The sequence below is a fragment of the Drosophila gunungcola genome, unplaced genomic scaffold (genome assembly GCF_025200985.1).
Source record: "Drosophila gunungcola strain Sukarami unplaced genomic scaffold, Dgunungcola_SK_2 000127F, whole genome shotgun sequence".
Classification (NCBI taxonomy): domain Eukaryota; kingdom Metazoa; phylum Arthropoda; class Insecta; order Diptera; family Drosophilidae; genus Drosophila; species Drosophila gunungcola.
In genome coordinates, this window is record NW_026453288.1 from 122,905 (window position 1) to 147,576 (window position 24,672).

Consider the following 24,672-nt stretch of genomic DNA (forward strand, 5'->3'; position numbering starts at 1 on the left):
GGATTAAAATAGAACCAATTACTTGCTAATCGCTAAATAAATATCAACAAAAATATCTATAGTTAAGTTTCAAAGCCGCAAAATATTGTTTACTGAAACAACTTAAACTTTGGGGATACTTTTTTTATTTATTATACATATTTTCAATGAATAGTATTCTCAATGTCCAGGGCTATTTACTAAGTAAAACTATTAACTAAATCAAAATCATTTAAATATATATATATTTTTTTGTTTTGAAGAAAATACATTTTTTCCGATAGCGAGGCTTTTTTGGCGCCCCTCTTTTTGCTGCCTTCATTTCCTAAAATCCGGCCCTGGTCGAACGGGAGAAATCTAATCAGCTGAATTAGAATTAAGTAGTAAAACTAGCGAATTGCTGGGCGACGTGTTATGCGGTCAACTTTAATGAACCTCGACCAGTCGTCGGACGGCAGGCAGACGGGGAAGCCACACAAAAGTTGAATTAAAATCGGCAGACAGACAGATATCTGATATCTGGATATACATACATAGGATCTGGCGATGGGCATCGATGATATGGTGGACAGTGATAGCGATATCTTGCGGCCACTTAGCGATGGTGAAGTGGACGAACTGCTCGATCTGTATAGATCCAAGTTCGGTGTAAGGCACTTCCACTACCTGCTGATCTACAATCAGCGAAAGTGGGATGGCCAGTTGGACAAGGCCCAGATATCGCGCGATGATCCCAACTTCGTGTCCCTGAGGAAGCGGTTCTACACCCATCGCAGGGGCGACTTCCGGCAGTGGGGCACCTATGTGAGCCTGCACCGGGACATCGTCCAGAGCGTCTCCTTCTTCAGCTGGCAACCGGACGGGGCTGCGGAGCTGTGGGAGTGCCTGGAGCAAACCCGGCTCATCGAGTGGACCCAGGGCGCCCTGCTGACCAACGTGGATCTGCCGTTTTGCGAGCGGATCAAGGAGCTGGCCCTGAAACGCGGTGTCACCGCCATTCAGCCGCGTCAATGTTTCGGCATGGTTCTGCCCCGGGACTCCGCAGCGGTTGTGGAAGTTCCGGAGCTGCTCTCCGAGTTCGACATCCGACGGCTGAGGGACGAGGATGCGGCCATGGTACACGATACCTGGCCCAACAAGGGCGAGGGTTCACTCACCTACCTCCGGGCCCTCATCCGCTTCAACAAATCTTTGGGCATCTGCCGGAGCGACACTGGCGAACTGATTGCTTGGATCTTCCAGAACGACTTCTCCGGCTTGGGGTTCGTATATAAGTATATATATATTCTTGATCAGCATCACTAGGAGAGTCCGTCCGTCTGTCCGTCCTTTTCTACGCAAAATATATGATATATATATATGATATATATTTTTTTAATTTTTTTTTTAGTTCTTCGAGATGTAGTGATAGTTTAATATTTCAGAGTTAAGGTTTAAATATCATTAAAATCGGACAACTACATCATGTAGCTCCCATGGGAGCAATCGGAATATTAAAAAAATAAATTTAAAAAAATGTTAATTGTATTCCATTTTTGATTTTAAAAAAAAAAATTCTTTTAGAAATTGTTCTAATTTAATAGATCAGATTAACGGTTTAAATTTAATTCAAATCAATGTTTTTAAACATATACGCATATAAACCAAAATTTAAGTGTTTAAAGAATATTTAAATTTTGCAATATCTGCAAGGGTATATAAACTTCGGCTTACCGAAGTCTGTTTTTTTTCTGGTTTTACTTAAGAAATTTATTATTATTTACTATGCCCATAAAAATGTTAGATTTTCTTATATTGTACGTAAATCTACTCATAAAAAATTGTGTTTTTATCTTAACCCTTTATTAGATAGATATTTAAAATTAAAGAATTCAAACTTTAACTGTTTTCTCGTCTTAATGATAAAGTCATTTTTACGAATATAATTATTGTGGGTAATTTTTTTGGTTTTGAATACGAAAAATAAATTAAAAATTGTTTATAAAAATTACCATTAATTTTTTTTCATAACTAACAAGCTCAGTGGTTTAAAACAGATCCAAACTAAATTTCTCAAGAACGGAAAATAAAATAAATTAAAATTGAAAGCAGTCGTTGTGTTTAAGTTTTTATTATTAATTAACCCCCGTACTGTTCTATTAACTTAGTAATTTATCTCCTCAATTTTCTCTGCAAACAATTGTATAAATAAATAAAAGTGTACATAAATCAATGTGTTATATAATGATAGAAAAATTCTGACAAAAAATTGCAATTAATCTATGTTCTTTCGCTTTCAGAATGCTACAAGTACTGCCCAAAGCGGAGCGACGGGGACTGGGTGGCCTCCTGGCCGCTGCGATGACCCGAAGGATTGCCCGGGACGAGGATGTTACCCTCACGGCCTGGATAGTGGCCACCAACTGGCGGTCGGAGGCGCTGCTCAAAAGGATCGGCTACCGGAAGGAGCTGGACAACGAATGGATCAAGCTGGTGCCCAATCCAAATCCCAATCCCAATCCCAATCCATCGGTTGGAGAGTTGCACATACGACACATACGACACATACACCACAAATAGGTTAGGTCAAGAAGTACACACTTTGATTTGCATTTGCTATGCCTATGTACATGGTCAACAGTTTTATTTTGGCATTTAACATGCACTCTCGCTTTCTGAATACACTTTACGGCTTAATCAAATTCAAAAACAAATTCGAAACTTGCGGGCGATGGGGGGATATGGGGGATATGGAAATTGGGGACTCAAACTACCTATTTACATGCTCGCCTCGCCTCCGAAACAATATCAAAATACATTTTAATTTACAGCATTGCTTTGCATTCTGGCTGAACATACAATACATACATACATATATCACTCACTTTTGACTCAACCGGCACAACCTCCAAATTTTTCATCTTCAAATTGATTTACTAAAAGAATGTCATTGCTTGCAAATGGTATACACCTTGTGTATGAATGTGTCTTTTTCTTTTTTTTGTTTTAATTTTTTTGTCATTTCAAGACTTGGAACTTTTTTTTTTGAGTGCGTAAATATTCCAGCAAAATTATGTTTTTACAATTAAGACATTCCATTTAGTGAATCTATCGTTATTACTAATCATTAGCCATATTGTTGTAGCACCGTCATCTTTGACATCAATTTCAAATGACAAACAAACTTATGTATTTCAAAAGTTGATGGTGTTCTTACTATGTTGTACATTGAGGCAATTATTTTGAAACACAGAAATTTACAAGTTCTCGCATATGCAATTGAAAATCCAGCTTCGTCCTTAATATTCTTAGATCTAGAGTTGTGCCTCTTTAGTCAAACGTATTTAATATATGCACTAAACCAAACATATAGAAAGAGAGTCGGAAATGGTTTGATGGTCACGGGTAAATACTTCTCAGCCATCCTCCCGCCTATTGGATTGGATACATTGACTAACTACAAAACTAAACAAAGAGCAGCCGCGTGGCCGTTCCGCTTGGCATTCCGCTGCCGTTCGCCAGCAGGCTGTTACCGGGCGCCCTGTGCAGCCCATTGGTTAGCTTCCCGTTGACCGATCCCCGGTAATAGGGATCCGACTGCTGCGCCAGCGGCGAGTACTTCACATTGCTGTTCTGCGACAGCGGCAAAGTCGGCTGCTCCCGGCCGCGGGTGATCTGTTTGGCGCGATTGTAGCACAGCACGCCCAGGATGGCCAGCGTCATGCCCAGGCAGTTCACCCACGTCACCGGATTGCCCAGGATCAGCAGCGACACGGCGATCACGAATATCCGCTTCGAGGCGCTGGCCACCGCGTACGTGAGTGGGGTGACCAGTGACAAGACGCTGAAGGCGATGATGTTCTGCAGCCAGTTCAGGACGCCGTCGGCGAACAGCAGGGCAATCACCCGGTAGTCAAGGTTTTTCTGCAAAAAGGGAAAAACTCGTAAGTGCTGGGAAGGTTTCAAAAAACATAGAGAAGCAATGATTAACAAATAATTAGCCTACATTACTTTGTCTGATATATCATGTTTAGGCTTGTTTGATTTAAAACTGTCTTATCATTATCAACTTAATGTTCGAGTTTTTAATCTGTCACAGAAAATTGACATGAAATGAATTTCTCTCAATGTGGTGTCTATTTTTTAAACAACAAACCAGGGTCTGTTTCCACAGAAAACTGTAGGAAATCCATACACAAACCAAGAGTATATTTCAATTACAGCTTTGCGCTTTCTTATAATTATGTAAACAAAAAACCTAAAACAAACAGCAGGTAAATTAAAACATCTCGAAGAAATTAAAAAATTCCGACATGATTTGAATCAATGGGAAAACTTAGTTACAACACTACGTCTTCAAATATGGACGTTTATTCTGAATATATAAGCCATGAAAATTCTCCATAACTTAAGCAAGTCCTTTCAATACACTATTTTAGTCGCAGTTTGGCAGTGGCCAAATGACAGTAACAATTTGTGGTCATTACCATGGGCTTAATTGTTATTATATAGATATATTTGTGTGTTTTTCAATAACATTAAACATTCAAGTAAAAGCTTTCTGACTGATTCGCACAAGTGCTTTGATCTGACAGAATGTTTTGAGGGACGAAAACAGGCAACGGAAGAGTGTTTTCAATTACTAAAACTATATAAGTAAACAAGAAGACAAACACAAGTGTTTCTAGACATTTCTAGTAGACTTGCGTGCGATAAGCAATATAAATTATTTAGAAACGTGGCCAGCACTAAATGGTTAGTATTGAGATATGTACTTGCGGACTGATCTACGTTTAAAATGGGAAGAATTCGTTTTTGGTAAAAGTATACAATAGCTTGAATGGTTAAATGAAAGCCATACTTTTTCCTTGTTCCCAGCTTGTTTACCCGATTACTGTTAATTAAAGTATGCCCCCATCGAAAATTTTATCTAAACGTAAGAGCCAATTATGAAGATAAGATAGCCCCCAGTTCTTGCAGATCTTGCAACCCTTTTACAGGCTCTACTCACAATGGCCGTGTGACGGAATACAGCAAAGCTGTCCATGTACAACCAGAGGGGCAGGAAGATGAACAGCGACAGCTTGCCGAGCAAATGCAGGAGCCGTAAATGATGGATGTTGGTGTCCTTGAGCACCTGCCGTCGGTAATATGAAATAGAAATAGACAAATTACAGAATGACCACACAATCACTGGCTAAGCGAACTCTTCCTACCTTCTTGGAGAAGATGTTTTGCATTGAGAAGCCCATCGTGGAGATGAGGGCGCTGACCAGGCCCATCATATCGAAGGAGATCTCGGTGACGGTGGCAATGCCCACGCCCGTAATGATGGGCAGTAGGCTCAGGTACACGAGCGTCGGCTGTTTCTCGCCAAAGAACAGGCGCGTCAGGACGACGGTGAACAGTGGCATTGTGGCTTTGACTGGAGGGTGAGAGAAAGAGTATGGAGTTAGAGGTTATTCTAACAAAGGTAAACACTTTATTTCATGGTCAAACTATTGGTAGCTTCAAGGTTTAACTATGAGACCGACATCTCACAACTAATGTATCTCTCTTGAAATCTATGGATTTATTTAAGATTATTTATATTATATCCACAGATTCATTAGGTATACTCAGGGGAGAGAAAGAGTATAAAGTTAAAGATTACTCTTACATATAAACACTTTTTTTATAAAGAATATTCACAGTTCTTAATGACTTTTTCCATATAGTTTTGATCATTCTATAAATTTTAATCTTTTTTAAAGGGAAAGAAGTAAAAATTTTAAAAGCTTTTTAGATGTTTTATCATTAGAGTGATGGTAATGTACCACTCTTAGAATGCTTAGCTAATAGTCTAACAGGTTTATCCCTCTTTCTATACCGTTAAATAATAAAATAAATAATGTAGAACAAGAAATTGATCCCTCATTACATTTAATGTATAAAGCGTAATGTCAAAGTCATTTAACTATTACAATTATGATAAATATTCACTGTTCTATTTAGCTTTTTCAACATAGTTTTGATCCTTGAATATATATTAATGTTTTTAAAAGAAAAATTACTTTAAATTTCAAAAGCTGTCAATGTCTAGAGTTCTTTTTAGTTGTTTTCTCATTATAGTTATGATCATTTAAAATATATCAAATCTTGAACATACTTTTTATCACGTTATCGTTATTCTCTCAGTTTTGATCATTTAAGTGGTATCCCTATACAATTTTTAAAATGTTTTTTTTCAATTATAGTTCTGAGAGGTATACCTTTTTCTATACATTTAAATAACAAGTGTTAAACTGTCGTGAAATCGTGAAATATAATCACAGTTTCAATTTAATATTTGTTGTTTATTGATATCAATCTTTTTCATCGGAATAATACTTTTAGTGTGAACAGCATAATGTCAATGTCTGAAGTTCTTTTTAGATGTTTTTTTTTTTCATTATAGTTCTGACCATTTAAAAGATATCAAGCCATGTTGTCGGTTGTACCCCTCCCAGAAAGACTGATACTATCTGAGACACATTAGACAGATTCTGCTGACGTGTTGGGCGTTGGGAATGGAATCAATGGTTTGGCGGGCTTCTCAACCAACTCACCCGTGTGCGCGTAGGAAACGGGCACCTTCCACAGCGAGATGTGCGAGGTGACGGAGGCCAGGAGCTTGCCCAGCGCCAGGGGTACGATCAGGCGGTAGTAGTAGGGGCGCGGGATGTCCTGGTACTTCCGGATGCGCCACAGGTTGAAGAACGGCCCGCTGTACAGGGTGATGCTGCACAGCTGCACCAGGGTCACGGTCATCGGGAAGGGGAACTCGTTGAGGACCATCTTGCCGATCACGTTGTTGCTGGAGGAGATCACGTACCAGAAGAGGCACATCAGCACCACCACGGCAATGTGCCGCGACCCCGTCCGTTTGCCACCCAGCATTTGTGTTCCGGTTTTTGGTTCCGTTCCTGGGGATTTGCCCGTGCCTGTGCCCGTGCTCTTGCTCTCGTGGCTTAAGTCCGGATGCGGATGTGGGAGCCGTTTCTGGCGCGGATCGGGGGCAAGTGGCAAGGCCTGATCCTGGAGCTGGTGGGTCTGCTAACTGTCCCACTCACGGGGCTTATTGCATTGCGCCTGTTTTGCTTTAAATCGAGTCGATTAAATCGTCGTCGTCGTCTGGTCTGTTTGTTTTCTACGTGTACCAGGGACAGTGTGACCAGATGGCAAAACGCTTCCCCCCAAAATGCTATTGGCCAAAATTATAAATTTCCACTTAAAAATCCGCGTTTTTCGCCCAGCGAAAAGCGATTACTTTCAAATAAAAATAAATTCTTATAATAAGCGTTTGGAAATATAAGTATTAAGAAAAAAACAGTGGGCCGACAAATTTTGTCGGTTATAATATATCTTATTTTTATTTTGCTAAGGCATGGTAAGAACTATCACCTGTTTAAGTATGAATTTTTTGGCAAAATATGGTACGGCAAGTGTATACGAACCGTCATAATGTGAATTGGTTATGAGAGATGTGCTCTGTGAGATCAGCATATTATGGTTATAAAAGAAAAGAAAATCAACGGTCACACTGATAGCATGTAAATATGTCGATAATTTTGTGTTCATTTTGTAGTGAAGGAGTTTAGGAATTCTGCTTGATAAAACGGTGAGGAATTTAGCTGCGTTCCAAGTTAGAATCAAAAAAGATCTAAAAGATGAACCGTTTGCGTCGCACCTCGGCTGCCTACGCTTCCGGCGTAGCTCATGTAAGTTTTTCATCGATCGTTGCATAAAATTTGATGCAAGTCCCGGATTTATACAGTGAACGTTCGATCAGTGAACAGTGGTCCAAGTGTAATGAACAACCCTTTTGTTGTTGTTTTAATTTTAAAACAAATACAAAAATCGTAAATGATCTAAATAGTTTACAATCTATAACTTATTAAAATGTTTACGTAGTTTACCTTATTGTTTTCTATTATTCAACTGATGTTCAGAATGGTCTAAAAATCTCATCTTGAATTAAATAATTATACGAATCGGCAATATTTTCCAAATTTCCCTTCTTTTTTACAAAAAAAAGTTTGCATAATAGAGTGTTCTCTGTAGAAGTATTTGTCTATGCTTAAATATGCAAGTACACCACTGAGGTTTTTGGGACTGCATCTCATTTTGTTTAGATATTTGCATACATGCGCAAATGCGTTGGAAAGCATAAACAACGCTACACACTATTTGCACCATACTATCTCAATTCATTTCTATTTTAACGTCAACTTTGTTTTTATTTATATGATTTGCAGAATTCTGTCTCAATTGTGAATCGATTTGCAATATCCACTAAAAGCAGGTTAATCTGAAGTGCAGGACCAGATGGTTGTCCGAATTCCACCAGCATTCCTAATGCATTCCTTTGAATTCCAGCATCCACAATCCACCTCTTTCACCCCATCCCCATGCACATTCCAGTCATTCCACTCTGCTCGTGCTTTCGAACAACTAGAGATGGCCAGCACTGCGATAGTTTCAAGCTGGACTTGCGGTTATCGCTAGCTTTTATGGCTATTGAAAATGCATTCACCAGAAATTGTAACTAAAAAATTATTAGTTTTGCGTCAGATAGCAATGCCCATTCACTTCACCGAAAGTGCCTGAAACGAGACGCCGGTAACGATCACAGACCAAGGACCCTAGGATCATCCTATCCCCCATCACATCCTACATTTTCTAGCCAAGTCCAAATACCAAAAATGATTCTTTTTTAGGACTTAAATTGTTACTTTTGAGAGATTTAACGGTTCCCTGTATAAAAAATTAATGTTGTTCAGATTAATTACACCAAAGATTTGCCCAAATATTTAATTTTTAGAATATTTTTTAATTTAACTTTTTTTTGATTTTTTATTTTTTAATTAGAATTTTTTTTTTTAAAAGGTTTTGTATATTGGTTCCCTAAATTGATCAGACAAGTTCCGATTTACACGGCAAAGTAAGTAGAAGTAGAAGTAAAATTGTCAAACTCAAAAACTGCTAGATCCCAAAGTCCTTGGTCGGATGCGATTACGGGCGAGTCCACAGAGTTTTTGGGCACTCGGGTCGTAGGAATGGCCATGGCTAGTTCCTGAACTATGGTTTTTAGTGGTCCAGCGAGCCTCCTTTGGAGGAACTGTAGAAGATCCCCGATTGCCGTGCACAAGGATTTCGATTGCTGAACGAGTTTACCGGTATAGATTAGGCACTGGATGACCCTTCCACGTAGTCCTTTTCCTCCAGAAATACAACACAAATAACAAAAACCAAACAGAAAATCCTTCGACCAATTGACTAAAGAACCTATTTCCAAAACAGAATCCAAATGCGGCAGCTGCGACTCATGTTTCGGAAAGTCCGGCCACAAAGCCCATGCCCATCATGAATAAGGAGATGGCCGAGGACTCGCCAGTCGAAGAAAATCAGACCACGGAACCTGACACTTCTGAAGAAAGCCCGATCCCGGAATCAGCTGAATCTATGGAGGGTGCAATGGGCGAGAATGTCAATGGAGACATCGGGTCGGGAAAAGGTGGCCATGGCAAGATACCCTTCAAGGAGATCTTCCTGAAGCACAAGAAGTCTTCTGGTGAGCTTGGAAAACAATTTAAAAGAGAAACAAAAATGTTATCTAAAATAAGTTTATCATATAAGTTTTAAAGCGGCAAAGAATGGTGTTTATTCCTATGCTAATTGAAGAATGTTTTCAAATCTTCATTTTAGAAAATCTTCCTTCATCTTTACAAAGCTAAATTGTAAAATTGATGATCCCAAACCATCATACCACTTGTCATTTTGTGAAATCGGTTATTCTTACGGTTTAATCGATTCAAAATCTATTTCGTAAGAACTTATACTTATTTACTGATTTTTAATTTTACTAATTTAAAGTTCATTTTAGAAAAGTTTACTAAAACAGCTTTGTTCAAGTTTATTTATTTTATTCTGCATAAGGGGTTTTAAATAAGTTGAAAATCTTTTATTTTTCAAGTTTTTCACTTTCAAACATATATTTGAAAATTCCTTAAGACATTGCTTGTACTCTTAGCCTCTTTGTGGAACGATGTTCGAGCCATGGGATAACCAATATTTATACAGATGAATTTTTATTTATAGAGAATACTACATATCCTATTACTGTTTGTTCTAGAACGCATCCGGGAGAAGAAGCTGCGTCAGAACCGCCAGCTGCGCAAGGCCATGCTGCCGAAGAACGCCCTGATGGCCCTCAACGAGCTGAAGGGCGTGGCCATCAGCGATTTTGCCATCGAGAGCAATGCGCACGGAGGATACACGGCCCTGGTCACGGTCAACTCCAAGCAATACGAGGGCAAGGGTCTCTCCAAGATGTCCGCCAAGAATGCGGCCTGCGAGAAGGCCTGGCGCGACTACATTATTGCCAAGATGAAGGCCGCCAATAGTGTCAGGCAGAAGTCCGGAGGTGGCGGTGGCGGTGAAGTGACTGCCGACGGCGCTTCCGGAAACGATGCAATGGACACCAACGAGAGCGATGCCGAGTCCCAGGACGAAGAGCTGCCCATGCTGAACCTGGCCTCGTTTGCCATCTACAAACTGTTTGCGGAGTGGGAGCGTGAGGGATACCCGGTGCCGGGGATGCATCCGTCTGCCGTTCCGTCTGCCGGAAGGGAAACCGCATCGCTGGCGCCTGCGGTGCCCAAGGAGCCCAAGAAGCCACCCATCCGCACGGATCTGCCCACTGGCTGGGAATCCATGCACCCATCCACTCTTCTATGCATTGTAGGTCTACCTGAACATTTTTTTTGGTGTCCCAGAGCTTATATTACGTTTTATGAAATCAGAAGATCGGCATAATATTTTCAAAATCAGTCGATTTTATAGTATAACGAAACAAAAGAGTTGAATTGACTATCATAACTTAATTGTTTTTAAAGTATAATATTTTATGTATTATAAAATGGTAGAAAAAAAACATACTCACAGCTATATATTTAAAGAAACGCTTAACTATCATCATAAGATCTAAAGAAAATCAAAATAGATTCTGTGACACCAAGAAGAAGCTTAGTTTTTAGTTACTAAAAGCCTTGTAATATTTTTTTATTAACGAATCTATCCCCAGATGCGACCCGGAATCTCCTACGAGGACATGGGAAGCTCTGGGGACAAGCCAAATGTGCCCCAGTGCCTGGGCGTAGTAGTCGACAATCAGAAGTTCACCGGCAACGGAAGATCGAAGAAGATAGCTCGTCGCAATGTGGCCGTTAGTGTGTGCAACACCTTGTTCGAAACTAACTTCACATACGAGGATCAATAAATGGCTTCCTGCTTTCAATAAGCGCACCTAGGAAAATTGGATCTGAAGGAATGATTGAAAGTAACACGGAATACAAGGAAATAAAAACGTATCAATATTTGACAATTGTTATAAAAAAATGTATATTACTTGCATTTTCATAGTGCATAGTGCAAACAAAAGATTCGACTATTGCCTATCAAAATATGTAGTCTACAATTCATAATAGTAAATAATAAGTAAAACAATAATAAAATAACAAAAAATACACGAAATGTGTCTTTCTACTATTTTAATTATTATATACTCAAAGGCCCAAAAAATAAATACAAATGTTGAAATTGCTTTAAGTACTATTCTATGACCCAAAAAATAAAAAATGCATGGAATTTTGGTAAATAGTAAAGTGGCAATTATCGTATGTTGATTTTACATGTGTAAATGATTTAGTGAACGTTAAATTAGAAGCATTCTAAACAAAACATACCGAACGTCGAGGGTTTTTGGTCCATCTAAAGATTTTTTTTCCCAAAAATGTATACTTACACATTGAATAAATGATTGATACATTAATTTCAATGATTTGCAAGACCTTGCCCTTATACATTTTTCAGTGGAAAGTGGCTTTTACGGACCATCTTTGAAAGAAATGGTGGATGGTGCTCTGTGGGACTAGGCCATTACGGACCATTTTTGAAGCGGATGTTGCTCTGTGGGTCTAAGCCATTACGGACCATTTTTGAAGCGGATGTTGCTCTGTGGGACTAGGCCATTTCTTTTGGTGTTTCTTGGCATTTTTTAGTCCCTATTACTCAAAACCCTTGGTATTTTTCTCCACTTCAGCAACGGTCTCACTTTTCATTTGTCTACGTGAAGTTGAAATATAAAACTCAAAAAAAAAAAAAATCAAGATGAAGCGAGCTCGTCGTCCGAATACAGCTAACAACAAATCTTTTGTTTCCGGCGGGATTTACGTAAGCATTATTTAGCGATCATTCCGGCATTGGATAAATCGCTTTTCCATTGCTCCTCCTTTATTTTTCATTAAGAAAACGCCGCATTGCAAATTTATTGGTTGTTTTTGCTAGTGTGTGTATGTATGTATGTATGTATGTATTGAGTGCCTGCACTCTAAGCCCTGTGACGTCACGCTATGATTACGCCAAGTGAATAAATAGAAAAACCAATACGAAAATCGACGTGCAAAATAACCATTTTGTTTAATCCATGCATATTTGATTTTATGAAATAACAAGATATCGTTTTCATTTCTATAATTTGCAGCGCACAATATGAGAGTGTGTGTATTCTACCCCAATTGTGAATCCATTTGCAATAGCCACTAAAAGCGGGTTAATCGAAAGTGCAGACCGTTGTCCGAATTCAACCAGCAGTCCAGCATCCAGTCCATAATGCATTCCTTTGAATTCCAACATTCCAACATCCTCATTCCACCCCATTCACCCCTTTCACCCCATCCCCACGCACATTCCAGTCATTCCATTCTGCTCGTGCTTTCGAACAACTAGAGATGGCCAGCACTGCGATAGTTTCAAGCTGGACTTGCGGTTATCGCTAACTTTTATGGCTACTGAAAATGAATTTACCCGAAATTGTAACTAAAAAATTATTAGTTTTGCGTCAGATAGCAATGCCCATTTACTTCACCGAAAGTGCCCGAAACGAGACGCCGGCAATGAACACGACCAAGGACCGAAGGATCCTTTTCCCCGCGGCAATCCATATTCAACTCTATGTAATTTGGGCTTTTTCTAACCTAGCCGATTTGCAAAATATTCGAGACTTATTTTTACAGGATTAAACAAACCTTTAACTCTTACTAAAGAGTTTTATCATGAATTTTATAAAAAAAAAGTAATACTTATTGTGTTATGAACCAATATTTTTTTTTTTTTTTGCGAAAAATTGAATTTTGGGTGATGTTTGACCCTAGCAATTTAAAGTCCAATTCAATTGTTTCCAATTTTGCCTTCCAATTCACTACTAACCATAAGTAATAATTTCTCTATGAGAAGAGTATCATACAAATTTGTTTTTAAATATAATGTAAATGGTTCATCAAAATTTAAGGATATACACTGAGCAAAAATGAAATGAGGTTGCTGAGTGCTAGTGTCAGTCAATCCAGAGTCCTTGGTCGGATGCAATGAGCGGAGAACCCACAGTGGCTGGGCACGTGGCTCCGTCGGTGCAGAGCTTCGTTTCGGGGCACTCGGGTCGCAGAAATGGCCATGGCTAGTTCCTGAACTATGGTTTTTAGTATATCAGCCGACCAGCCTGACACTTCCGTGTAACTTGACGACTTGATGGTTTCCGTTGGCCAGCGAGTCTCTTTTTTGTTAGCACACTGGATTAGCCCGCTGCAAGTGATTTTGTCCAGGGGAACCAAGCGACGAAAACTCGTTCCCTTCACCCACTAATCAGCTAATGAAACTCTTTTGCAAACCCAGAATCCCAGTGCCAGCGTCAAGCCCTTGATCCAACCGCCATTGCAGGGCAATAATAATGTCCAGGAGCAGCAGGCTCCTCCGCCACCGGCTCCTGTCCCAGTTCCCACTGCAGTGGCGTCCTCGCCTGTCCAGTCCAAGAAGCCGGATGCGGCCGCCATCGCGGCCAAGCTGCCCACGCCCATTATCGTCAAGGAGGAACCGGCGGAGATGGCCAATGAGGAACCGGAACCCAGGGAGGAGCTTTCCATCGACATCAGCGAGGAGAATGGCAGCGGCCACGGCATCAGCCACGGCATCGGCGGAAAGATTCCCTTTAAGAAGATCTTCCAGAAACGCAAGAAGTCGTCTGGTAAGCGATTTAAGTCCGTTAACGATGCATGCCTTTTTATTCGGCAAACATTTTCAGATGTCCCATTTTCTATATCATATATATTTTTTGTAATTTCCAGAACGCACTCGGGACAAGAAGCTGCGCCAGAACCGCCAGCTGCGCAAGTCCATGCTGCCGAAGAACGCCTTGATGGCCCTCAACGAGGTGAAGGGCGTGACCATAAGCGACTTCACCATCGACAGCAATCCCGATGGCGGATTCACGGCCGTTGTGACAGTGAACTCAAATCAGTATGAGGGCAAGGGTCTCTCCAAGATGTCCGCCAAGAATGCGGCCTGCGAGAAGGCTTGGCGCGACTTTATCATCGCTAAAATGACACCCAAGCCATCCAGGCTGCAGCTAAATAACGCTGAAAACGCTGCGGAGCCCATGGATACCAATGAGGATGAGGCCGACGCACCGGAGGATGATCTGCCAATGCTAAATCTGGCCTCGTTTGCCATTTATAAGCTGTTTGCTGAGTGGGAGCGCGAGGGGTATGTTGTGCCCGAGATGCATCCGTCGGCAAATGCTGTTCAACCGGCTGGAGGCGAAGCAGCACAGCCAGTTCCCGCGGTGCCGAAGGAGCCCAAGAAGCCGCCAGTGCGCACCGAGTTGCCCTCCGGTTGGGAGACCATGCACCCAGCCACCATTCTTTGCATTGTAGGTTATGTCGATCTTTTTGTTGCATGCAACCACTAATCGTACATTGTTGTTGTAGATGCGTCCGGGACTCAATTACGTTGACTATGGATCCTCTGGCGAAAAGCCCAATGTGATGCAGGATTTGGGAATCGTGGTGGACAACCAGCAGTTTACCGCCAGCGGCAGATCGAAGAAGATCGCACGACGCAACGTTGCCGTGGAAGTGTGCAACACTCTGTTCGGAACGAACTTTGCCTTTGGCGACACTTCATCTTAAGACATTTATTTCAAAACGCACCTACGCTTAACGGCCTTATCTTTCCACAACGGCTTTTAATGTCAAATGCGCAACGCTTTATAAAACGGGTTCCAAAAGATGCGTAGCTATTTGGCCGTTTAAATTCGTATTTGCAACTACGTTTTGTTATGCGAAATATAACAAATATGTAATTCTTTAGCGTTAGAAAAACTAATGACTAACAACACTAGTTTACACGAGAAAAGATCAACGCAAAGAAAAAACGTTTTTTTTAGGCTAGGAGCTGCTGAACACTCTGAACTCGGTTTTTTTTTTTTGTGGCAGTTGTTGAATATATGCCAAAACCTTGAGAAATTAGCCAAAAACTGCGTTTTTTAAAAATCTTTTAACTCAAATCCGTTGAGCAGAAATGATTTGAAAATGTACTCTTTTTATTTGACTTACTAGATTTAGAAACATTATTTTACACCCATTTTAAATGGTATCGGGTATAATTACCCCTAAGTTAGGACTTTTGCGATAAGACAGCCGTTAAGTGAGGGTATAGGTGCACTATTAAAGACATAAATAAAAGTATTAAAAAAAGAAATCAATCTTTTTATTATTCTCTCTAGAAATAAAAAGTTTAAACACGATTCAAGCTGAGTCCGCATGCTGGTACTAGTTTGAGAAAATATTGCTGTAATTAATTAATTAATTTTTTTTTCTGTTCAAATTATTCGGTTAAATACATTAACTGCGCTCAAAGTAAAAGTAGCTTGTTAGCTTATGGAAAAGGTAAATGCAATTTTTGTTTTTTGATCTCATTTTGTTTATCAATAAGTGCGCATAATGAGAGACCATTCTGTTTTTGCTTCAATAAGTTAGAACAAATTTGTTGCAGTGTATGTTTTGGCACTAAGGTTCGAGTCATCGCTAAATGGCTATTCAATTTTCCCACCTCTAGCAGCAGGGCTGCCAGACCGCACGGTGACAGCTGATTTTTCGTTAGTTGTTCATTATCAAACGCAAAAGGCAAACAGGATGGCTAAATTCCTGTCCCAAACGGCTCTAAATACGCTTCGTAACACTCGCCTTGGTTCGCGACAGTTGTGAGTATTCCATGCAGGTCTTGAGGCCACCTAGCCCGGTGGATAACCAAGTTCCATTCGATTGCAGGGTGCGCAATTTTGCGGGCATCGCCACCACGCGTAACAATCCGGAACCGGCGCAGCTGAAGGCGGCATATAACCATGGCCACGGACATGGACTCCTGCAGATGCAGACGCCGCCGGCGGGCAGGAGGAGCATGTTCATCCAGACCCAGGACACTCCGAATCCGGACAGCATGAAGTTCCTGCCCGGCGTGGAGGTCCTGGGAAAGGGCAACACGTACGACTTCCCCAACGGAACCACCACACACAACAGTCCATTGGGTGAGTGCGAATCAACGGGATCTTTGTATACCCTCGCACATTAGGGTATCATAAATTTGGTCACACGTTTGTAACGCGGTGAGGGAGACATTTTCTGCCCTATAATGTATACACAGCTGCGGTCAAAATAGTAGTTGTGGTACAACTATTACTTTTATTTATCAAAATCAAAATTAGGTTTCTAACAAGAAGGAAGCAACGTTCGTTTACAGCCACATCAAAAGTTAAATATTTTGTAAAACAACCATAATTAGATCTTTATGCGTGTATGTTCAAAATCAGTAAAGCTGAATTATTTGAATATATATCGTTGTCCGACTTTAATAAAATTAACCGTAATGCTAAAATAATAAACCATTTATTTTGAAGTAAAAAAGTTAAAAAAAAAACTGTAAAGTAATTATTCGGTTATATTTTTTAATATTCCGATTGTTTTAATGGGAGCTCTATGAATAAGTCGTCCGATTTTAGTAAAATTAAATTATTATTAATTATTTAAATCAACTCAAGAAATGATCAAACAAAAAATTAAAAAATGTTGAATATTTTTATATTTAAAATAACTAAAAAATGCAATGGATAAAAATCAAGGCGGAAAACATCTGAGTACAAAATAGTTGGATTTGCATTGTATTTAACCAGTTGTTTTATTTCTTGTTTTTTTGTATATCTACTAGGGTATATGAACATTAGTTTTTCTTCTTTGTTTATAAAAATCAGTGCTCCAAATTATTAAGAGCAGTGTTTGCATTGGGATTTCCTCTTTAATAACACCAAAATGTGTTTCAATTCTCCTCAGCCAAACTGCTGTTCCGCGTGGAGGGCGTTCGAGGCGTGTTCTTTGGCGCGGACTTCGTTACCATTTCGAAGCAGGAGGGCGCCGATTGGAGCTTGATAAAGCCGGAGGTTTTTGCCGTAATAATGGACTTCTTTGCCAGCGGCTTGCCCGTTCTCAATGACGCTCAGCCAAATGCGGACACCGAGATCCTCGAGGATGACGACGAGACGGTGATGATGATCAAGGAGCTGCTGGACACACGCATCCGGCCCACTGTCCAGGAGGATGGCGGCGACATCGTCTTCATGGGCTTCGAGGCCGGCGTCGTCAAGCTGCGGATGCAGGGCTCCTGCTCCTCGTGTCCCAGCTCCATTGTGACGCTGAAGAACGGCGTGCAGAACATGCTGCAGTTCTACATCCCGGAGGTGGAGTCCGTGGAGCAGGTCTTCGACGAAGCGGACAGGATGGTCGACAGCGAGTTCGAGCGGTTCGAGAAGAACCTCAAGACGCTCAAGCAACAGGAGCCGGCGGGAGGCGGCCCCAATTAGAGTGCGATGGTGTTTTCTCCTGTTTGCGTTGCTTACTCTCTAGTGAAACCAATATAGTTCTGTATGTAGTTGATTGTTTAAATAAATCTACGGCTTTAAGCTTAACTTTAAATGGATTAATTGACAACCAAATGCCGTAAGGGAAATAGTATTAGCCCTTCATTGATTTGAGTTTAGGCAATTACTCAGCAAATGCAATATGTTTAAGCAACAAGAAATTATGTAATGTCTCTAATCTTGTTATTGCTTTTAAATTGACTGTGAAGAGCAACACAAAGCGTAGTAAACTTATGTTACTTTTTGTTTCTTAAATCCTATTTTATTTAATGAGTATTATTAATAAGTTAGTTTAAAGTAGGAACAAAAGTATACTCTTTTTACCCTGCCAGTAGTAGGTAGTTCTCTTCTAGCATAGAAATGCAATTTCTAACATATATCTTATATGTACTTAAGAGAGCAATTAATTCCGCACTGAGCAAGGTCAATTGAATAGTTCGGAAATAAATAGATCCCAGTCTGACCCCCATTGGCAAGTGGGTCAATAAACCCGTGCCATTGCCATTGATTTTACAAGTCGCTGTGGATAAACCATTGCCAAGCGATGCCGCTGCCAGGCTACCGAGTTAAATCAATAAATTCGCTTGAGAGGAGCCAAAATCCAGCCAAGACCACTCGAAGCGGAGCCTCAAGACCAAACAGACCTAAAGTAAACGAAGTTCCAGGAAAATCAAGTTGGTGACATACATACATATCCACTGTCCATCGACCAATGCTCTGCTGGGCCAACGAGGATCACTATTTGAGCCAACGCTACCCGAATCCGCAGCAGAAGGCGCCCGAAACGCTCAAGAACCTGCTCTTGCGTTCCAGTGTACCGATAGTGAGTGCTTCGAATCGAACCGCCGGCACCACCATGGCACCACTCAAGGGGCAGGAGGTGCTCAAGTTCCACAAGCACGCGTATCTCGAGAACCGCATCTTCGACCACCGTCTGGTCAAGGACAACCTGCTGGACAAGTGGCCCACCGCCGACATGAACGAGTACAACGAGCGCAAGGACCACCGCAACCTCATGGAGTCCTATGTACCGGCCACAGACCATATCACATTAACCCATTAACCCACTACTCCATGCCATAACATCATCCATAGCAGGGGTGCTCAAGCAAGCTTCGGCCAAGCCGAAGTTCACATACCCTTACTATTGGCAAATTAAATATTCCTTAAAACATCTAAATTTCTAAATTATATGCGTATATGTTTAAAAACATTCCATAGTCCCTAGGGCAGCTATATGATATCGTTTTCCGATTTGAATAGAAATAAAAGCCTATTTCTGAAATTTAATCTATATAACCAAAAAAAAGTGAAAAACAGGGAAGTTAAAATTTTTTTTTTCATTTAATTTTTTTGGAATATATTGATGGCTCCCATGTGAGCTTTATGATTAAGTCGTCCGATTTAACCCAAACCCTTTTGTCAATAGGCGTGAGCACCCCTGATCTATAGTGTTATATCATAGCACATTATTTTGAATCTTACCACTTATTTATAGAGTTACTATAATAACAATACCACACTGCGTATTTATACGCCGTACTCGTAGCTTCTTAGATATTCATATGGAGTATGGAAAAAGTAGTTACCATACATTTTTAAGTAGATTCTGGGAAGATTGAAAGTTATTCTATATAAACACTTGTTAAGTTTGTGTCGAATATCTCTATAAAGGCAAATATGTCTATTAAGGGCAAATCAAGGGTATCTCAAAGTCGGCACTCGACTATAACGTTCTTTTTGGTTTTAGCTTAACCTTATAATTATATTCATTTTATGTCATATCTTATCTTGTGTTTTAATTGCTTGTTATATAAAATCTCTTTAAGGATAGATCGACTTATTTTGGAAAAGCAAATGAATATTTTTTTATTTAAAATTTAAGTACATTTGATTTGCCAGCAAATCGATCCATCCGCTTGTTCACTTGGCAACTTTTTAATGAGCAATCAGAGCGGGCCTTACCGAAATTTTGGGCACCTGTCACCTGCCCTTTGAATCGAGCTCAGTTCAGTTTATTCCGCTCCACGAAAGGGCACGTATTATATATATATCTGTGTTTTTTTTTTTTTTGTTTTTGAGACTGTCTCCACAAAAATTCCCAGCACGCAGTCAAAATTTTAAAGTGGCACAAATTTTCAGTTGCACACTATACAACTGCACACATCCAATTCCACACCGAGTCCACCAGCAACCACAATGAGTCACAATGGAGATGGGGGATCGGAATCGGGAACGGGAATTCCGAAAACCACGGTCATGTATTCCCAATTGCAGCCATGGAGCCAGGCGGGCGCTCCGCCCTGCATGGAGCCCGTGATGGGGCCCTCAATCCCGCCAAGAGTGGGTGCCGCCTACGAGACGCCCACGAAGCACCCGTGGCGCCCGGCGATGGCCTACGAGATGATCCAGGTGAAGCACCTGCCCGAGCAGCCGGTGACCAACCAGCTGGCCAAGCAGTGTTTCCTGCCCAAGGGCATGAAGACGGACGGCATGATCTTCCCCAACCTGGTCACCGGCTTCGATCGCAATCCGCAGCATGCCGCCCGGGCCGCCCTCTATACGCGCTACACTAGCAACGAGTGGTACAACAACAACATGACCAAGTACTCCGAGTCCAACTTGAACCGGTGAGTAGTGGCGGCTCCCAATAATCGCGATAATTATGGTAAGTCTATCTTTTATTTTTTTTGAATTTTTTTTTAGATCACGAATTTACGTTTTTTCACAACATTTTTTTTTTAATTCGGTCATCAGTCCTAATTTTTGATGTTTAGGAATTGTATTCTTTAATTTTGCTCAAGATATAATCGCGATTTTAGCTTTAGAATCTTAACTCTAGGGCAATATGTTAGATCCACATTTTTGTTATAGTTTTTTGGAGCACGAATTGACATATTTTCACAACATATTTTTTCTGTTCGGACATCAGTCCGAATATTTGACGTTTAGGAATTGGAATCTTTAATTTCGGTCAAGAGATAAACGCGATATTAGCTTTAGAATCTTAACTCTATGGGAGAGTCTCCCAATAATCGCGATAATATGCTAGACTTACATTTTTTAAAGTTTTTTAAATCACGAATTGACATTTTTTCACAACAATTTTTTTTAATTCGGACATCAGTCCGAATGTTTGACGTTTAGGAATTGGAATCTTGAATTTTGCTCAAGAGATAATCGCGATAATAGGTTTGAAATCATTTTCATAATAATACTTTTAATTTGCACTGTTTTAACATTTTATGTTTCAAGATTGGAATTGATTTTTTGTAACTTGCTAAAGATGTCCAGCATACTCCGAAAGTATATATAAGCTGACGAGTTTTTTCAATTAAGAGAAAGTTTGGTTTTTTTTTTTAAATCGTTTATTTAAATCGTTTTTCTTTGGATGTTCCTTTTTTTCAATCTGTCTGAAATTCGATACTTTTTAAATTATTTCAAATATTTGAATATTAATCATGCAATTTAGTATGTATTGTACTTAATATAATGATTTTGTATTAAAATAGAATATGAAATTACAATATGACATTTAAATGGTTGAACTTAAATAGTCAGTTATTTATAATAACTCTAAATTTTTTGCCGCAGCAATTTGTCGGAGCGCATGCGTAATGATGCAGTGCGTCTGATGCGGGAAACGGACGAGAAGGCGACCTCGGGCCAAAGGGACGCGGGTCGCAGGCTGGGCGAGCGGATCACCGATTTGACCTTCTGGCGCAACGAGCTGAACTCGGAGTTGGAGAAGCTGATTGCCGAGATGTCGGACATCAACGAACTGCAGCGGCAGTGCGGCAAGGCGCTCCTCGACCTGGAGATACCGCTGCACATTGCCCAGGAGTGCCTGTTCCATCGGGAGTCGCGCCAGGGACCCGAAAAGGTGCACGACATCGTCGAGAAGGCCCTCCTCGTGGAGATCAACAACCTGAGGAACAGCCGCGACCGCCTGGGCGGGCTGCACGAGAAGATCGCCAAACAGGCGCTCGACTGCCGCGGCGCCCAGCATCAGCTCGAGGACGATGTGGCCCACAAGGAGTCCTCGCTGGGCATCGACTCCATGTGCCACCAGCTGAACAACCACAGTCGCGGCATCACCTACTACGGCGGCATCGAGAAGTTCGATCCCTCGGTCAGCACCCAGGAGTCCTGGGCCCAGGCCAGCAGCGAGCACGTCCGCCGGTGAGTGTCCACTCCTGTGACATCACTGTACCACAGTACCACTGTACCACAGTACCACTGTACCATTGTACCTCAGTACCTGAGTACCTCAGTACCACAGTACCCTTGTTAATTTTCACTCTCCATCGAAGTTCCATGGATTTTTTTGGACTCAGATTACATTTTTAAGTCCATTGCTCGTAGAGTAAAAGGGTATACTGTATTCGTATGAAAGTCAAGATCTCAAAAATTATCACAGCCAGAAAGAAAACAAATTTATTCATTGCATCGAAAACTTTTTTTAAATTAATATTTTTCAGTTTAGAATCAAGCTTTTTTTTTTGGTAATTTGGTGATTCAAAATTCACAATTTGTAAGCTCCAATCTCCCAGAATTAATAGTTTTTAAATTTTTAATAATTAACATTTTTTCATGAGCCTATATGCACATTTAAAATTAATTAACTTTAGGTTCAAAAAACATAGCTTATTGCTATTTTTAAGTTTGTATTTTCTCATAAGCATATTTTTCTTAGTATCGCCTGTTTTTAATCTTCAAGCCTTTTTGTTTTCAACAATAACAGAATAAAAGGTTTAAAATCATAATTAAATCGTTGTATCACAACCTTTTTAACACTTTTAAATAGTTTCTTCTGAACAATAAAATAAAATAAAAATCCGTTTAGTTGAGACTATAACATATGCATATGTATAACATATAATAATTTTTCAATCATTAGTCATATGATTTATATGTATAAATAACATAATTTTTTATATTTTTCTTTGCATTTCATCTTTATTAAATCTTTATTTAATTTTTGTCATAATTTATATTATTTATTATTTAAAATCCATTCAGCTTTGGTTTAAAAATATAATTTACTCTTACTACGAACTCGAAAAACTCTAACTGACTCCAACCACCCAATCTCCCAATCTCCGCAGTTCCCAAGCGGAACGGGCGAAGCTCTCCCAGCTGCGCAGCGATGCCCAGAGCGTTGTCAACTCGGTGGCCACCACCGTGTGGGACTTTTGGAGCAACACGAACAACGCCTTCGACCGGCGGTCGCAGGAGATGGCCGAGGCGAAGAATCGCGTCCAGCTGCACCTGCAGAAGGTGCAGCAGGAGCTATTCGACATGGAGAAGCATCTGTTCCTGCTGCAGAAGGCCATCCAGGACAAGTCTGGGCCGCTGAAGGTGGCCCAGACGCGGCTGGAGGCCCGCTCCCACCGGGAGGGCGTCGAGCTGTGCAAGGATCACGCCCAGGAGCGACTCGTCCTCGAGGTGCAGGACATCCAGGGCGCCGTGGAGACGCTGCACCACAAACTCCAGGAGGCGGAGGCCACGCACCAGGGTCTGCTGAAGACGCGCTGCTCCCTGGAGGTGGACCTGCGCAACAAGGTCAACGCACTGTTCATCGATCGGGAGAAGTGCATGAGCCTGAGGCGCTCCTTCCCGGTCAGCAATCTGATCAAGTACTGATCCCGATCCCGATCCGCATCCGGATACAAACGCAAGAGAAGCGTTGCCGTAGGACCCACTGCACCCTAACACTCGCTTTTGCCCGGCACCCGTGTCCTTTCGTCTGATCACAATAAATCGGTTTCTGTTTGTCCACTCCAAAAAAGCAAACTGTTGTTGTTTAAATGGCGAGCCAAAGACACTGGCTTTGGGATCTGTTTTTTTTATATATATATATATATATATATATATATATATATATTCTTGTGCAGCATCACTAGGAGAGTCGATCTAGCCATGTCCGTCTGTCCTTCTGTCCTTCTGTCCGTTTGTCCGTCAGTCCTTCCGTTTCTACGCAAACTAGTCTCTCAGTTTTAAAGCTATCTGCATGAAACTTTCCCAAAAGTTGTCTTTCTATTGCAGGTAGTATATAAGTCGGAACGAGCCGGATCGGACAACTATAGCATATAGCTCCCATAAGAACAATTGTAAAAATAAATAAAAAAAAATTTAACTTTCCTGGTTTTTAATAATTTTTTTAGTTTATCGACATATAGTAATGGTTAAATATTTCAGAATTACGGTTTAAATAAATCTCCCATGGGAACCATACAAATATTTAAAACAACAAGCACATTTATTTCAGGTCATTAAATGTAGGCAAACAATTTTTGGAAGAATTCAGAGAGTTAAGGGGTACTTCATTGTCGAGGCAACATCTCAATCTAAATCGTTTTCTTTCAAATTACAATCATTCTGCTGCTGGCAGCCCTTATCATACATATTTTGTGCCTAAACATACACTCAAAAAAAAAACAAAAAAAAAAAAAAGAATGACAATTTAGTTCTTATAAGTGTGTCTTGAAAATAATCAACAAACAATCTAATAATATAAGTATTAGCTCAATACTAGATAATATAACTGAAGCTTTTTTTTTATTTTATTTTGTGTTAATTATTTAATATTCATCTTGTTGAGAAATTTTGTGTACCCAATAGTCTAAATATTGATTTAACAATATTTTGGTATTTATGACAATTGTTTTTTTAAGGTGTAGATTGAGAAACGCTTTCGGCAGTGCCGAATTAAATCCAGAATCAGTTCAATTAAACCATTTGCCATCGCCGAGTCGATTGACTCTCGCATTATGTTCAAGCTGACTACTTACGTTTTCGGTGCGTTAATCGCCATACATCTTTATGTAACCCCGATACGTGGCTTTTGGCTATATAGGAATACCCTGAACAGCAGCTTGACGGAAACCCAA

The 24,672-nt window shown here is 40.5% G+C and overlaps 6 protein-coding genes across 12 annotated transcripts; 5 read left to right on the plus strand and 1 right to left on the minus strand.

Annotated features, from left to right (window-relative positions):
* Positions 1 to 368: 368 nt before the first annotated feature.
* On the plus strand, positions 369 to 2,672 carry LOC128265507 (uncharacterized). Its single transcript, XM_053001542.1, has 2 exons — positions 369 to 1,241; positions 2,259 to 2,672. The coding sequence occupies exons 1-2, from the start codon at positions 526 to 528 to the stop codon at positions 2,536 to 2,538; spliced, it is 996 nt and encodes a 331-aa protein (XP_052857502.1). The 5' UTR covers positions 369 to 525; the 3' UTR covers positions 2,539 to 2,672.
* Positions 2,560 to 7,152, minus strand: LOC128265506 (solute carrier family 35 member E1 homolog). Its single transcript, XM_053001541.1, has 4 exons — positions 6,546 to 7,152; positions 5,175 to 5,383; positions 4,970 to 5,095; positions 2,560 to 3,882 (listed from the first exon to the last, which is right to left on the minus strand). The coding sequence occupies exons 1-4, from the start codon at positions 6,874 to 6,876 to the stop codon at positions 3,424 to 3,426; spliced, it is 1,125 nt and encodes a 374-aa protein (XP_052857501.1). The 5' UTR covers positions 6,877 to 7,152; the 3' UTR covers positions 2,560 to 3,423.
* A 361-nt stretch (positions 7,153 to 7,513) lies between these two features.
* Positions 7,514 to 11,502, plus strand: LOC128265510 (double-stranded RNA-specific editase 1-like). 4 transcript variants are annotated; one of them, XM_053001550.1, is made up of 5 exons: positions 7,579 to 7,597; positions 9,071 to 9,155; positions 9,280 to 9,550; positions 10,112 to 10,719; positions 11,063 to 11,502. In XM_053001550.1, the coding sequence occupies exons 3-5, from the start codon at positions 9,334 to 9,336 to the stop codon at positions 11,255 to 11,257; spliced, it is 1,020 nt and encodes a 339-aa protein (XP_052857510.1). In that variant the 5' UTR covers positions 7,579 to 7,597; positions 9,071 to 9,155; positions 9,280 to 9,333; the 3' UTR covers positions 11,258 to 11,502. The 4 variants fall into 4 exon arrangements, with proteins under 4 accessions (XP_052857511.1, XP_052857508.1, XP_052857510.1 ...); XM_053001551.1 differs by lacking the exon at positions 9,071 to 9,155 and having other exon boundaries at positions 7,514 to 7,597; XM_053001548.1 differs by lacking the exon at positions 9,071 to 9,155 and having other exon boundaries at positions 7,545 to 7,697.
* Positions 11,503 to 12,080: 578 nt separating this feature from the next.
* On the plus strand, positions 12,081 to 15,545 carry LOC128265508 (double-stranded RNA-specific editase 1). 4 transcript variants are annotated; one of them, XM_053001544.1, is made up of 5 exons: positions 12,081 to 12,210; positions 12,521 to 12,536; positions 13,708 to 14,056; positions 14,157 to 14,740; positions 14,799 to 15,545. In XM_053001544.1, exons 3-5 carry the CDS (start codon positions 13,915 to 13,917, stop codon positions 14,997 to 14,999), a joined length of 927 nt encoding a protein of 308 aa, XP_052857504.1. In that variant the 5' UTR covers positions 12,081 to 12,210; positions 12,521 to 12,536; positions 13,708 to 13,914; the 3' UTR covers positions 15,000 to 15,545. The 4 variants fall into 4 exon arrangements, with proteins under 4 accessions (XP_052857504.1, XP_052857505.1, XP_052857506.1 ...); XM_053001545.1 differs by having other exon boundaries at positions 12,088 to 12,210; positions 12,871 to 14,056; XM_053001546.1 differs by having other exon boundaries at positions 12,089 to 12,210; positions 13,518 to 14,056.
* Positions 15,546 to 15,929: 384 nt separating this feature from the next.
* LOC128265497 (NFU1 iron-sulfur cluster scaffold homolog, mitochondrial) lies at positions 15,930 to 17,827 on the plus strand. Its single transcript, XM_053001530.1, has 3 exons — positions 15,930 to 16,072; positions 16,140 to 16,396; positions 17,196 to 17,827. Exons 1-3 carry the CDS (start codon positions 16,005 to 16,007, stop codon positions 17,720 to 17,722), a joined length of 852 nt encoding a protein of 283 aa, XP_052857490.1. The 5' UTR covers positions 15,930 to 16,004; the 3' UTR covers positions 17,723 to 17,827.
* Positions 17,828 to 18,390: 563 nt separating this feature from the next.
* LOC128265499 (tektin-3-like) lies at positions 18,391 to 23,575 on the plus strand. Its single transcript, XM_053001534.1, has 4 exons — positions 18,391 to 18,806; positions 20,057 to 20,409; positions 21,374 to 21,961; positions 22,888 to 23,575. Exons 1-4 carry the CDS (start codon positions 18,492 to 18,494, stop codon positions 23,423 to 23,425), a joined length of 1,794 nt encoding a protein of 597 aa, XP_052857494.1. The 5' UTR covers positions 18,391 to 18,491; the 3' UTR covers positions 23,426 to 23,575.
* The last annotated feature ends 1,097 nt before the right edge of the window (positions 23,576 to 24,672 follow it).